The sequence below is a fragment of the Rhinolophus hipposideros genome (genome assembly GCF_964194185.1).
Source record: "Rhinolophus hipposideros genome assembly, chromosome: 12".
Lineage (NCBI taxonomy): Eukaryota > Metazoa > Chordata > Mammalia > Chiroptera > Rhinolophidae > Rhinolophus > Rhinolophus hipposideros.
Genome location: NC_138058.1, coordinates 55729118 through 55742422, shown reverse-complemented (window position 1 = coordinate 55742422; position 13305 = coordinate 55729118). Strand labels below are relative to the sequence as shown.

At 37.5% G+C, this 13305-nt stretch overlaps 1 protein-coding gene across 17 annotated transcripts in view; it reads left to right on the top strand.

The window, feature by feature from the left end:
- Window positions 1–13305, top strand: part of BIRC6 (baculoviral IAP repeat containing 6) — a 211416-nt gene that overhangs the window by 95215 nt on the left and 102896 nt on the right. For 10 of the 17 annotated variants that reach the window (XR_013994673.1, XM_081069478.1, XM_081069474.1 and 7 more), the window contains 8 exons: window positions 2765–2898; window positions 3627–3764; window positions 5319–5446; window positions 7548–7679; window positions 9311–9526; window positions 10116–10299; window positions 10979–11134; window positions 13104–13237. Coding sequence is in view for 16 of the 17 variants with exons in the window: in XM_081069478.1 (XP_080925604.1) it covers window positions 2765–2898; window positions 3627–3764; window positions 5319–5446; window positions 7548–7679; window positions 9311–9526; window positions 10116–10299; window positions 10979–11134; window positions 13104–13237 (1222 nt within the window). In the remaining variant the exon portion in view is untranslated. The remainder of the gene's footprint in view (window positions 1–2764; window positions 2899–3626; window positions 3765–5318; window positions 5447–7547; window positions 7680–9310; window positions 9527–10115; window positions 10300–10978; window positions 11135–13103; window positions 13238–13305) is intronic. The other 7 variants (XM_081069477.1, XM_081069485.1, XM_081069484.1 and 4 more) reach the window with 1 other exon arrangement.

Sequence of the window (13305 nt, the reverse complement as noted above, 5' to 3'; positions counted from 1 at the left end):
AAGTCGGTTTTGTCTGATATTACTGTTACTACCCTGGCATGTTTATCATTTCATTGGCATGAAATATCTTTTTCCATCCCTTTCCTTTCAGTCTGTGTCTTTCAACCTGAAGTGGGACTCTTATAGACAGCATATGTATGAGTCTTGCTTTCTTAGCCATTTAACTGCCCCATGTCTTTTGATTGGAGCACTTAATCCGTTTGCATTAAAATGATTCTTGATAGGTATGTAATCATTGCCATTTTAGTATTCATATTTACGTTTGTTTTTTTTCTCCTTAAAGAAGTGCCTTTAACATTTCTGTACTCCTTGTTTGGTGGTGATGAACTTGATCTCTTTATTGTCTGGGAAGCTCTTTATCGCTCCTTTGATTTTAAATGATAGCCTTGCTGGGTAGGGTAGTCTTGGTTTTATGTGCTCGCTTTTCATCACTTTGAATGTTTGATGCCAATCCCTTGACCCACAAAATTTCTGTTGAGAAATCAGCTGACAGTGTTAATAGGATCTGCCTTTTCTGTTGTGGCTTTTAAGTTTCACTTGGTGTTTAACCTCTGGCATTTTAATTGTGATGTGTCTTGGTGTGGGCTTGTTTGGGTTCATCTTGTTTAGGACTCTGCTTTCTGGACTTCTGTGTCTGTTTTTTTTGCCAGGTTAGAAAAGTTTTCAGTCACTATTCCTTCAAAGAGATTTACAATTCTTTGCTGTCTTCTTTTTCTGGTATATCTATGATTTAAATATTTGTACCCTTGATGTTGTCCCAGAGATCCCTTCAGCTATCCTTGTTTTTAATTTTTTTTTGGGGGGGGTGGTTCTTTTTCTTTTTGCTGTTCCAATTGGGTTTTTCTCCTACCTTATCTTTAAATTGCTGATTTAGTTCTCTGCTTCATCTCATCTTCTATTGATTCCTTCTTTGTATTCTTCATTTCAGTTATTGTAGTTTTCATTTCTGACTGCTTTTTAGGTTTCTATGTCCTTTTTTATGCTCGCTATCTCTTTGTTGAATTTCTTACCAAAGTAATTCCTTGAGCATCATTATAACCAGTGTTTTGAACTCTTTTGTAGATGGATTGCTTCCATTTCATGTAGTTCTTTTTCTGGAGTTTTCTCCTGCTTTTTCATTTGGGGCATGTTTGTCTCCTCATCTTGGCTGCCTATCTGTGTTTGTTTCTATGTATTAGGTCGATTTGCTATGCCTCCCAGTCTTGGCTGGGTGGTCTTATATGGTAGGTGTCCTGTGGGACCCAGTGCTGTAGTCTCCTCATCACCTTAGCCTGTGCTCAGGAGTGTCCCTTGTTTGGGTTGTGTGTGCCCTCCTATGGTAGCTGACCCTTGATTGCTGTTGTCTTGTCAGTGGATGGGGTTGGCCTTCAGGCTAACTGACCGTAGAATTGGTCACAGCCACAGCATAAGAGCTGCTGTGGGAGGGCTGACCCCATGGAACAGGATTTGACCCAGTGGGCTCTCATGTCTTCTGAGACTACCTGTTGGGTATGCAGCCTGTGGGGCAACTCGGGTAGTGCTCTGTTGTGGTCTAAAGCCAGCCGTTGAGTGTGTTGGTTCTGGGGACTTCGGGGAAAGGCTCAGGACAAGGACAGCCAAAGTGCAGTTGGTTCCTGCCTGTGCTGGATGCGGAGGTTCGTGGAAGAGGGCATGCCGCAAACCTAGGCCGGCTGCCACCAGTATCATGCCTGGGGTAGCTCAGCAAAAGGCCCAGGGCATCCCTAGGCTTGCTTTTGCCTACCACCTGACCGCAAGGAGCACCCACTGAAAGAGCCTTGTGCAGTACACGAATTGAGGGAGACTGGGTCTTAGTGAGTCATCATGCTGGGTTGAGTAGTGTTCATCAGGTTCTTGCAGTTTCGATTTGGTGCCAGTATAAGCCTGGGCCCACTCATCGAAAGGCACAGAGTACGCTGAGGCCATTTGCCAATTGCCTGGTGCCTGCAAATCCCCAAGAATTGTCCACAAAAGCCAGGCTAATGCTGGCTGCCCACTAGAGAAAGCCTCCTGTGATGCGTTAGGTGTGGCACGGTCACATGGAGTCTCCAACGTTGAGTGAGTAGAATTCACCAGGCCATTACAAATTCAGATTTGGCCGTATTGAGGGTGGGTTTAACACAGGGACAATGGCAGCTATCCTTCCAGCCTTCGTCTAGAAGCCACACAATTCAATCTTTCGCTGTATGTCTCTAGTGCTTCCTGAGCCACTGTCCCTTTGGCAGAGCCCAGGGTGAGTGCCTGGCAGCGAGATAGTCTGCGTAGGCCCTTTAGGAGGATGTCTGGGTTTCCAGCAGACTTCTGTCTTACCCAGATGGATGGAATCCCTGCTGATTTTCAAAGCCAAATGTTGTGGGGGCTCCTCTTTCTGAGACTGTTGCTCCAGGCTGGGGAGCCTGGTGTTGGGCTGGGACCCTTTGCTCCTCAGGGCACATCTCTGCAGCTGAGATATCCCTCCTCATTCTCACTTGCTACACGTGGTTGTGGGGCTAGCCTGTTCCTGCGTCTCTGCTCCTCCTATCAGTCTTGAGGTGGCTTCTTCTTTATATCCTTAGTTATGGGACTTCTTTCCGTTCAGCTAGTCTGTCAGATGGTTCTCCGGATGATTGTTCTATAATTTAGTTGTAATTTTGATGTGGTAATGGGAGGAGCCAAGCACAGCGTTTACCTACCTCACTATCCTGACCAGAGCCCCAGTGTAAATTAGTTTTTAAATAAATGATTAAATTGATTCATAATGAGTATATTATTTATATCCTTTTTTTAGGGTCTTCATGTTACTTTCCTGCATTGGTCAAAGATCACTTAGTAATAGTGGAGTATTAGAAAGCTTACTTAATCTGTTGGATAATTTGTTGTCACCTCTTCAGCCACAGTTACCCATGCATCGGAGGACAGAAGGTATTGTTTAAAGAGTTATCTTTAGAAGAAACATCAGATTCTTGTAAATACTGCTTTTCTTAAAATGCTACTTTGAAATACTTTTTAAAATATTTATTGCTGTACAGTTTGTTACTGGTTTTATGATGTAGACTTTTAAGGATGACTAGCCTTCCTGTGATTGTCGTATAGTTACAGCTTTTTAAATGTTACCTTTTCATTATTTGAATTGCAAACGTGGAAGTTGTTGTAATATGTTTCTTTTATACTCTCTTAACTAAAATCAAAGTCTCTTATTTAAGTTTAAGCTTTAAGGTACTATTCCTGTTCTGGTTATTGTTAATGAGTTCATTTTAGCAAGAAAATTGTTATTGGAATGAAATCCTTAGAACATAGTGTAAGACTATGTGAATTATAAATTGAGAGTTAGATTTTTTTATTTCAGTGACCTGTGAGTCTAAGAATAGCATCTCATACCTTGTTTTCTAGTTTATAAGTTAACTGTTGGATTTATCCTACACTTAAGAATCTATTTTCATACTATGACGCATTGGTCTTCCATTAGATTCAATGTGTTACTTGATTTGTGACTATACGTTCCAGTTTTGAGACTTATTATAAATAAATATTAGTGTTAGTAACGATGTGTATTTTGGATTTATAAAATGTTTTAGCTCATAATTATTTTATCAGACTTTGTTAGGACTTTCTGAGTCACCTGACTATTCTCCCCTGCCATCTCTGTCTAGGAGTACTAGATATTCCCATGATCAGTTGGGTTGTCATGCTGGTGTCCAGGTTGCTGGATTATGTGTCAACTGTTGAAGATGAAGCAGCGGCTGCAAAGAAACCTTTGAATGGTAAAGACAGGGAAAGGTTTCTGACAGGTATCAAAAGTTTATCATAATCTGTTGGTGGGGGTTTTGAGAGACTCACGATTGTTCCAGAACTGGCTACTGGCCTGGAGATTCCAGCTGTATGTAATTTATGTGAAATCTGAACTAACTTTGCCAGGGATCTGTTCAAAGATAGAGTTTATTTTTGAAGGACTATATGGAGAAGCCCCTCTCTGAACATGACTAATTTCTAAATACTAGCATGTCTTTCACGAGGTTTTTCCCCATGCTCATTTAAATACTTCATTATAATAACATACATTTAACTAAAGTTAATGAAAAGGAAATCTGTGAAGAGTTCCTATGTTATTTTATGAGTTATTTTAAGAGTTTTATGTTATTTTAATATACTGTTTCACTATATTTTAATATAGTGTTAATATGGTATTTACCATTATAAAATAGTTCTACTCGTTATTTACAAATGGCTTTTATCCATAGGTACAGAAATCCCTAGATTTTGTTTGAGTTACAATCTTTCTCCATAAGCTAGAGGCATAGAAAAATTTAAAAATTAAAGGAAATCAAATTGCAAGCCCAAGTTGTTTTCTTCCCCCCTCCCAAGTTAATAAACCTTTTCATACAGGATTCAAAAAAGCTACATCTAATATGTAAATACAACCAATCAGTACTATAAAATTTGGATTTTTAAATATTGTCAGGATCCTAGTATAAAAAAAGATCCCTTGAGATCTTTTATAGTGAGTCAATTGTTTATGGTATATATTACATTTGGGGAGAGGATTCTTTTCATATACAGGGAATTTGTGTTAAATTTATTTTTTAAACAAATACTGTATGTCACTGGTAGTTCACTCAGTTATAGGATATAGAGTTAAGACATAGAATTAAAAACAGCTACAATGTAAAGTTGGAATATAACAGTGTTAGAGGTTTTAGTTTTTATTCATATCATTCCGATACTAGAAACACATTTGTGGAAGACATTTTTTTTTAGGGTTTGAAGAATTTGAACTGACTTTGCAAACAGGTAATAGAGAAAAAAATGTCTTTAGGTTAAGCAGACATGAACAAATAAGTGGAGATTGGTAAAGAGTGGTATTAAATCTGAATTGAGTTGAAAAATGACAAAGAATAGTCTAGGTACATTCCAAAAATGAGAATTAGTAGAGCTACACAATATGGTTTTTCAACTATTCAACCTTATTTTTGAAGTCATTAAGTCAAATTATTGAGTACCATTTTTTTGGGTACCTGCACAAAAGCATATGAGTTTCAAATATAGGCAATATTGAGTATTTGTTAGAATTGAGTGACATTATCATAATTGTACAAAAATTAAACAGTTGTGCAGAAAGATAGCTGTTACTTAAAAGAAAGATTGGAGACAGAACTCTGCTCTTAAAGTCAATTAGGATCAAGTTAACATTCCTAGAGTCAAATCTTACCAATTTCTTTACTATAGTTTTCTTTGTAACTACTTTGTCATAATTGATACATTTATGATTTTGTGTTTACTGTGTATTAAAAGTACTTTAAAGTAATATATGACAATTGATAATGAAACTTTTTCTTGCCCTATAGGTAACCAGTGGAGTTTTATTAACAATAATCTGCATACTCAGAACATAAATAGGTCTTCCAAAGGTAGCAGTAGCCTTGATAGATTGTATTCCAGGAAAATCAGAAAGCAGCTAGTTCATCATAAACAGGTAATTTTTAATGCTTTTTTTAAAAAACAAAAACATAACATTGTATTCTGGAAGGGGAACGGGACTTTATTGGGGAACAGTGTGTACTTCCAGGACTTTTTCCAAGTGAAGTTGTTATCCTTTCAATATTAGTTGAGGAGGGCGCAGCTCAGCTCCAGGTCCAATTGCTATTGTTAGTTGCAGGGAGCTCAGCCCACCATCCCTTGCGGGAGTTGAACCGGCAACCTTGTGGTTGAGAGCCTACTGGCCTATGTGGGAATCGAACCGGCAGACTTTGGCATGAGGAGCATGGAACTCTAACCGCCTGAGCCACTGGGCCGGCCATGTAATGCTTTTTTAATTTTAATTTTTGAGAACATTTTTTTAGAAGTTGCATGAGATAGATTTGCCATTAGATCCTAGGTGTGTCATTTTACAAGCTCCTTGGGGAAACTGTTTAGCACTTTTGAGAGTGGTTTTCCATATTTGTTAAAAAAGGCAGCAATATGTACTTTACAGATTTTTGGTGATGTCCTTTAAACTGACTAACTCTTTGTATCTCTATTACTACCATACTAACTGAGGCCAGCATTATCCTTTGTATAGTCAAAAGCCTCTCTGCTTGCGTTCTCAATCCAGTCCTTTTCTCATGCTCCTCCTAGGGAATTGTTTTTAAATACAAATTTGATCACATCAGTCTTTCTCTAAATTCTTAGTGGCTTCCAGTTGACCTTTGAATGAAGGTCATACTCCTTAATATGGCTTTAGGTTATCTGTTGTCTGCGTCTCTGTTTGACTTTCCGGTTTGAATTTTGGTCTAGCCATATTGAATTTGAGTTCCTGGACCACCTAAACCAAATTTCTCATCCAGGATTTTTGTGTGTGCTAAATTTTGGTTTTTTTCTTTCAGCCACATACTACAGTAAGAAACACACACACAGACACACACACACACACACACACACACACAAATGAGTACAAGTGAAACTGTAGAAATCTAAGATTGGTGAATTATAACAATGTCATCCTATTATATATGTTATACTGTATACAAAATGTTATTGGGGGACATTGGATAAAGTGTACGAGAGATATCTGTATTATTTCTCACAGCTACATATGAACCTACTGTTACTGCAATAAAAATGTTAATTAATAAAAAACATAAGCATACCAAAACGTACTACTCTTAAGTGAGATTCCCAGAAAAGCAAAGCTAAGCTAAGAGTATTATGCAGTAAAACATTTTCTCCACATGTTTAAAAATAATTCTTTCCCTCTGCTTAAAAACATGTCAGTCTTGGGGGCGGCCAATTAATTCAGTTGGTTAGAGCGCGGTGCTCTTACCAACAAGGTTGCCTGTTCGATCCCCATATGGGCCACTGTGAGCTGCACCTCCTTCCACAACTAGATTGAAACAATTACTTGACTGGGAGCTGATGGGTCCTGGAAAAACACATTTAAATAAATAAATAAGTTTTTAAAAAAAGTCTCATTAGCATCTTACAAAAGAAAATCTTCTAGTTATTTCCCTTCTCCCATGTGGTAAGGAATTGATTAATTATAAATATATGGAAAGATCTGGTAATCGGGATTTAGAAATGATATATATATTTTTTAAACTCAGCAACACAGTTAAAACTGGATTTTTCAGGGAATTTCTGTCACCCCTCGGTATCTATGAGGGATTGGTTCCAGGACCCCGTAGATACCAAAATCTGCACACTCAAATTCCTTAGATAAAATGGCATAGCATTTGTTTATAACTATGTACGTCCTCCTGTACACTCTAAATCATTTCTAAATTACTTATAATACCTAATACAATATAAATGCCATGTAAATAAGTTTTTACATTGTTTAGGGAATAATGACAAGAATGAAAATTCTGTACATGTTTAGAACAGGCAACCATGGTAGTTGGGCCTAACTACAGAGGTAGTACATGTCAGCCAGAAAGTAAAATTTGAATCTGAGCTTGGGGAAGGAGCATATAGGGAGAGTGAACTGTTCTTATTCATTAGTTTGATGTTATGAAATTCTGTGAGGAGTAGAATAATTTACTTTGTTGATTTTGATAATTAGCTGTAAGATTTATTTTTTTATTTTTTTTATTTTTAAGCAACTTAATCTACTAAAAGCAAAACAAAAGGCTTTGGTGGAACAGATGGAAAAAGAAAAAATACAAAGTAATAAAGGATCATCTTATAAACTTCTGGTAGAGCAAGCAAAACTAAAGCAGGCTACTTCAAAGGTATGACTTTTACTTTTTAATGTAATTGTCTTAGAACTGTTAGTTTTCCTTGTAGTATTATTTGAGTAGTTAAGTATTTGTGATAATGATCAGGAAACTTAAATATATGTTAACCTGCTTATCAACAGAAAAATTTAAAGACTTTTTGGGGTTGGGAGAGCTGTTAACTCAAGGAAATACACGATAAACGTGGTCTTAAGGTATGTTTCTGCAGATGGTCATTGACTTACAATGGGGTTACATCTTGATAAACTGATCATAAGTTGACAATATTAAATTGAAAATGCATTTAATACACCTAAACTACCAAACATCATAGCTTAGCCTAGCTTATCTTCAGGGTGCTTAGAACATAACATCCAATAAAACACTGGCAACACAATACACTATAGAGTATGGGTAGTTTACATGGTGGTGTGCTTGACGTAGCTGTGGCTCGCTGCTGCCCAGGAGCATGAGGGGATATGGTGCTGCATGTCACTAGCCTGGGTCAAGATCAGTGCTTATTTCTTTCGCATCACCATAAAGTTGAAAAATTGTAACTTGAACCATCGGAAGTTGGGGACCGTGTGTAAGTATCTTCCTTGAAAGTGGATTGTGTACCAGTAACTTGAAGATAGACTCAAAGAAATGTACAGTTTTCATAGTTTGTCCTTTCTAAGCTGAAATTAAGTGCAATGATTGGTAAATAAAGTTTAAAAAATAACTTTATGTGTTTCTAAATTTTTTTTCTCCCCCTTCTTCCGTCCCCCCCCCCACACACACACTCTGGTTCAAGCCGTTGTTTCTCAGTCTAGTTGTGTAGGACACATCTCCCTGGCCCATGCTGGTGTTATGAGCCTTGCGCTCCCCATGGCTGAGGCAGGTGGTCACCTGTCGGCCACTCATAGCAGCTCATGGCAGCTCTTGCCAGCGTGGCCGCCGGCTGCTCATGGCGGCACATGGTAGCCCATGGCAGCATACAGTAGCTGACTGTCGGCCACTCATGGCAACACCCTGTAGCCTGTGGCAGTCCACCGCAGCGCAGCTGGAGGGAGAGCTGTTGTTCATAATCTTAGCTGTAGAGGGCGCAGCTTACTGGCCCATGTGGGAATGGAACTGGTGACCTCGGGCGTTGGGAGCATGGCGCTGCAACCACCTGAGCCACCAGGCCAGCCCATGTTTTTAAATTTTGGGGGATATAACACTTATTTGTAGCAACCAAGTTTGTGATTGTGTTTCTGTAAATACGAAATTATAGTTATTCCCTCAGATTTTGAAATAACTTGAATGAATACTCAGTACTTGAAGTTATATGGGTTACTTTACTATCCACCTTTTATGAATTATGTTTAGGATGTTTCAGTAATGTTCATGAGGTTGGATTTGACCTAATGTAGCCTTCCTATAGAGTTTCACCTTCCTGAAATTGTGTCATATATCCTATACCTAACTCTAAAATAAAAAGTTAGGTATTATTGATCAGTATAGCTTTCAATAATCTTACTTTTTGAAGCTTATGGTTTACCTAAAAATTTTTTTCTTTAGAAATGCTGAGTTTTCTGAGTATTTTTATCCCATAAATAAATTTGTACTGAAAGAATTTTCATTCAATAAATGTTGATTTAAGTATTGTACATTTCTTTATGTAGCACTTTAAGGATTTAATTCGGTTACGTCGGACAGCAGAATGGTCCCGTTCTAATTTAGACACAGAAGTTACAACAACAAAAGAAAGTCCAGAGATAGAACCACTTCCGTTTACCTTGGCTCATGAACGTTGCATTTCAGTAGTCCAGAAACTTGTCCTGTTTCTCCTCTCCATGGATTTTACATGTCATGCAGATCTCTTATTATTTGTTTGTAAGGTAGGTAAAGTAATAGGCATAATTTATAATTACAGATTTATAGGTTTAAAAAAAGGTTAGAATGAATACAGTCTTGAATTGATTTTCGATTAAGAGAAGTAATTGCTCTTTTATTGGTTTTCCTTTTACACAGTTTAGTTTTATTGTGCCTTGAAAGATTTTAAAAGTATTTTGTCACTTATTTCTCAGGGGACCTAATTTATATTTTAATCTAGTTAAAACTAGATTAATGTAGACTTGAAATGTGTGTAATTTGGGTATGTCTGTTTTGAACATACCTTTTTTTTATTAAGTAAAATAGGAAATAAACAAATGTCAAATGATAGTAATGAAGGGGTTTTAATGCCCTGAAGGCTTTCCTGTAGCATATTCATTCTTTAGGGGAATTATTTTTCACTATTCAACCCAGATTTCTAACCAGATTTTAATATTTGACTCATGAAATTACATTTCTTTTGCCTTCCATGTCGGTCAATTATATTGACACTAAAAGCTTATCTCATTATTGAAAACTACTCCAAAGCTTTGTTTTTGGAGAAAACATATGTAATTGCTATTTAAGTGTATGATTTTATAAAATGTATTACAGGTTCTTGCACGCATTGCGAATGCCACGAGGCCAACTATACATCTGTGTGAGATTGTGAATGAACCCCAACTGGAAAGACTGCTATTACTTTTGGTTGGAACTGACTTCAATAGAGGAGATATATCTTGGGGTGGTGCTTGGGCTCAATATTCCTTAACTTGTATGCTACAGGATATTTTAGCAGGTTTGTCAGGATTTATTTTTCATAGGGTATGTCAAAATTAGCTTATCATTGTTTGACTAAGTAATCTTTAAAAGAAACTAACCCCCAACCGTATAAAAAGTCTCTTTAATGTTATAGAAGGAGCACCCATTTAAAACTACTTTCCTATTTAGTTATGTTGACAGTTGTGATAAATGTAAGTCTCTGTGGAGGAGGTAGGTTGTTAAAGTGCAGAGATATTGGAGCTAGTGGGTGTCATCATTAACACCAGCACTGGGTTGTTTATGTGGCCTTGAGGAAGGTACTCTCTGAGCCTCAGTCTTTTCATAAATAAAGAATTATTATGTATTATAAAATAAGGATAACAAAAGTACCTTCCTTATAAAGTTGTTTTGAGGAATAACATATTGATTATAATAATAATTCCTTGATTATAATAATTCCGTGATTATAATAATTCCTTGTTCACATCACAGATTTTGTGTTTTCTACTAGTTACTTGTCTTTAACATTTGAAGGTAATGCAATGGGTAATGCATTTTCTTAGGTAGGTGAGGTCTCATTTGCCTCAGAATCTTTTATTTTTGGAAGAGCATGTATGCTGTCATTCTCTAAACTGGAGGAAAGAATATGCTTTAATGTGTTTTGGATGTCTGTTTAGAAATTATTAAAGCAGTTAGAACTGTCTCATTACATACAGGAGAACTGCTGGCTCCAGTAGCTTCAGAAGCCATGGAGGAAGGAACAGTGAGCGATGATGTAGGTGCCACAGCTGCCGACTCTGATGACTGCCTTCAACAGTCTTCAGTTCAATTGCTAGAAACTATAGACGAACCTTTGACACAGGATATACCGGGTACATTCTTTGAATTATGTTTTATTTAAAGTATATACGAGCTGTTTTTGTTTTTGTTTTTTAAGATTTTTATTGGGGAAGGAGAACAGGACTTCATTGGGGAACAGTGTGTACTTCCAGGACTTTTTTCCAAGTCAAGTTATTGTCCTTTCAGTCTTAGTTGTGGAGGGTGCAGCTCAGCTCCAGGTCCTGTTGCCATTGCTAGTTGCAGGGGCACAGCCCACCATCCCTTGCGGGAGTCGAACTGGCAACCTTGTGGTTGAGAGGACGTGCTCCAACCAACAGCTGAGCCATCCGGGAGGCAGCTCAGCTCAAGGTGCCATGTTCAATCTTAGTTGCAGGGGGCAGAGCCCACCATCCCTTGAGGGATTCGAGGAATTGAACTGGCAACCTTGTGGTTGAGAGGACACGCTCCAACCAACAGCTGAGCCATCTGGGAGGCAGCTCAGCTTAAGGTGCCATGTTCAATCTTAGTTGCAGTGAGCAGAGCCCACCATCCCTTGCGGGACTTGAGGAATTGAACTGGCAACCTTGTGGTGGAGAGCCCACTGGCCCATGTGGGAATCGAACTGGCAGCCTTCGGAGTTGGAGCATGGAGCTCTAACCGCCTGAGCCACTGGGCCGGCCCTTGAGCTGTTTTTTTTAATGAAAATGTTTAAAATTAAGAATGTTAGTGAAGTGTAAAATTAATGTTTATAGTTTTCTATGAGGTCTTTGGCCTTAGTAGCCGTATCAGTTATTTTCCTAAGTATGTTTTGCTTTGATTCTCTGAATGCTTATTATAATAAAATGTTATCCTTTCATAATGTCCTAATTATTTTGATATGGTCTGGTTTGGCTATGTTGAGGGAATTACAACCCAGGAAACTGTTAAAGATACTCAGTTGTGAAGGAAACAAGGTTAAAGGCTCTTGTTACTGAAAGAGTCACTTTTTGGGGTGTATTTTCTCCTTTTATTCCTTCCTTTGTGTTCTTTCTTGCCCTTAAAAAAGCCTATATGCCCTTAAAAAAGTATCTTAGTTTGCACAGTCCTTTGTGGCATGCTCCCTACTTTTCACGACTCTGTTTTAGTTACTACCCTGTGTATACCAGATGCTGTGGTCATTTCAACCACGTGTCATTCCTTAATCTTATATTCTCTCATGATTTTTATCCTTTCTACCTGATATTCCCTTTATCTGGAATAGACTTTTTTGTCTTGTTCGCACGATGAACTCCTTACCTAAGATTCGTATAAAACATGCTCTTCTCCAAGAATCTTTTTCCGTCACCACCCTCGGTGTTGGAGACTTCTGTCAGTGCTGCCTTATGCTCTGTCTCTTCCAGTACTTACTATGATGAAATTGCTTTAATGTTTCCAGTGTACTGTCTCCTCTGAACCTCTGTTAAGAGGTTGTTCTTGGAGGGTGGAAATGTGTTTTGTTAATCTTTATATAGTCAAACCCACCATCCAGGCTGGCATTTGCTAGGCATTCCATAAAGATTTGTTGAATAGAGAGAGTGGGAAGGATGAGAGGATAAGAGTTGTAAGGCATAGAAGTTAGGTAAGAATTTGGAGACATGAGAGAACAATAATTCTAATTCGTAATAGAAAAATAAAAGGTGAATGACAGTCATGTAACTTAAATCTTCTTTGCTTTTCACTTGAATACTGGGTATCATTCCTGAAATATTGGAGGTAATAAAATTAATAATATTCATAGTTTATTCAGCTTGATTCAACAAGGGTTAATCCCATGGTCTTTTCTTCTAGGAAATCAAATGTTATTGCATTGGTGTTTTTAATTGTGTGTGATACATATGCATACTTACTAATGCCTAATTGTCAGGTATAAAAATTTAGAGATTTTTATTTCAGTAGAAACATGTTACATAGAAGTACTATAACTTTTCTGTAATCAGAAGCAGTATATTGCTTAAATTTTATGTTATATACTCCACCAGTAAAATCACATTCAATTATTTGAAGGTGCACCTCCTCTTTCATCTTTGGAAAAAGATAAAGAAATTGATCTTGAGTTACTTCAAGATTTAATGGAAGTTGACATTGATCCTTTAGATATTGATTTGGAAAAAGATCCTCTTGCAGCCAAAGTTTTTAAGGTATGATACACTAGAGTATTCTTTGCAAATAAAATCTTTCATCTTAGACTTTTAGTTTATTCGTTACT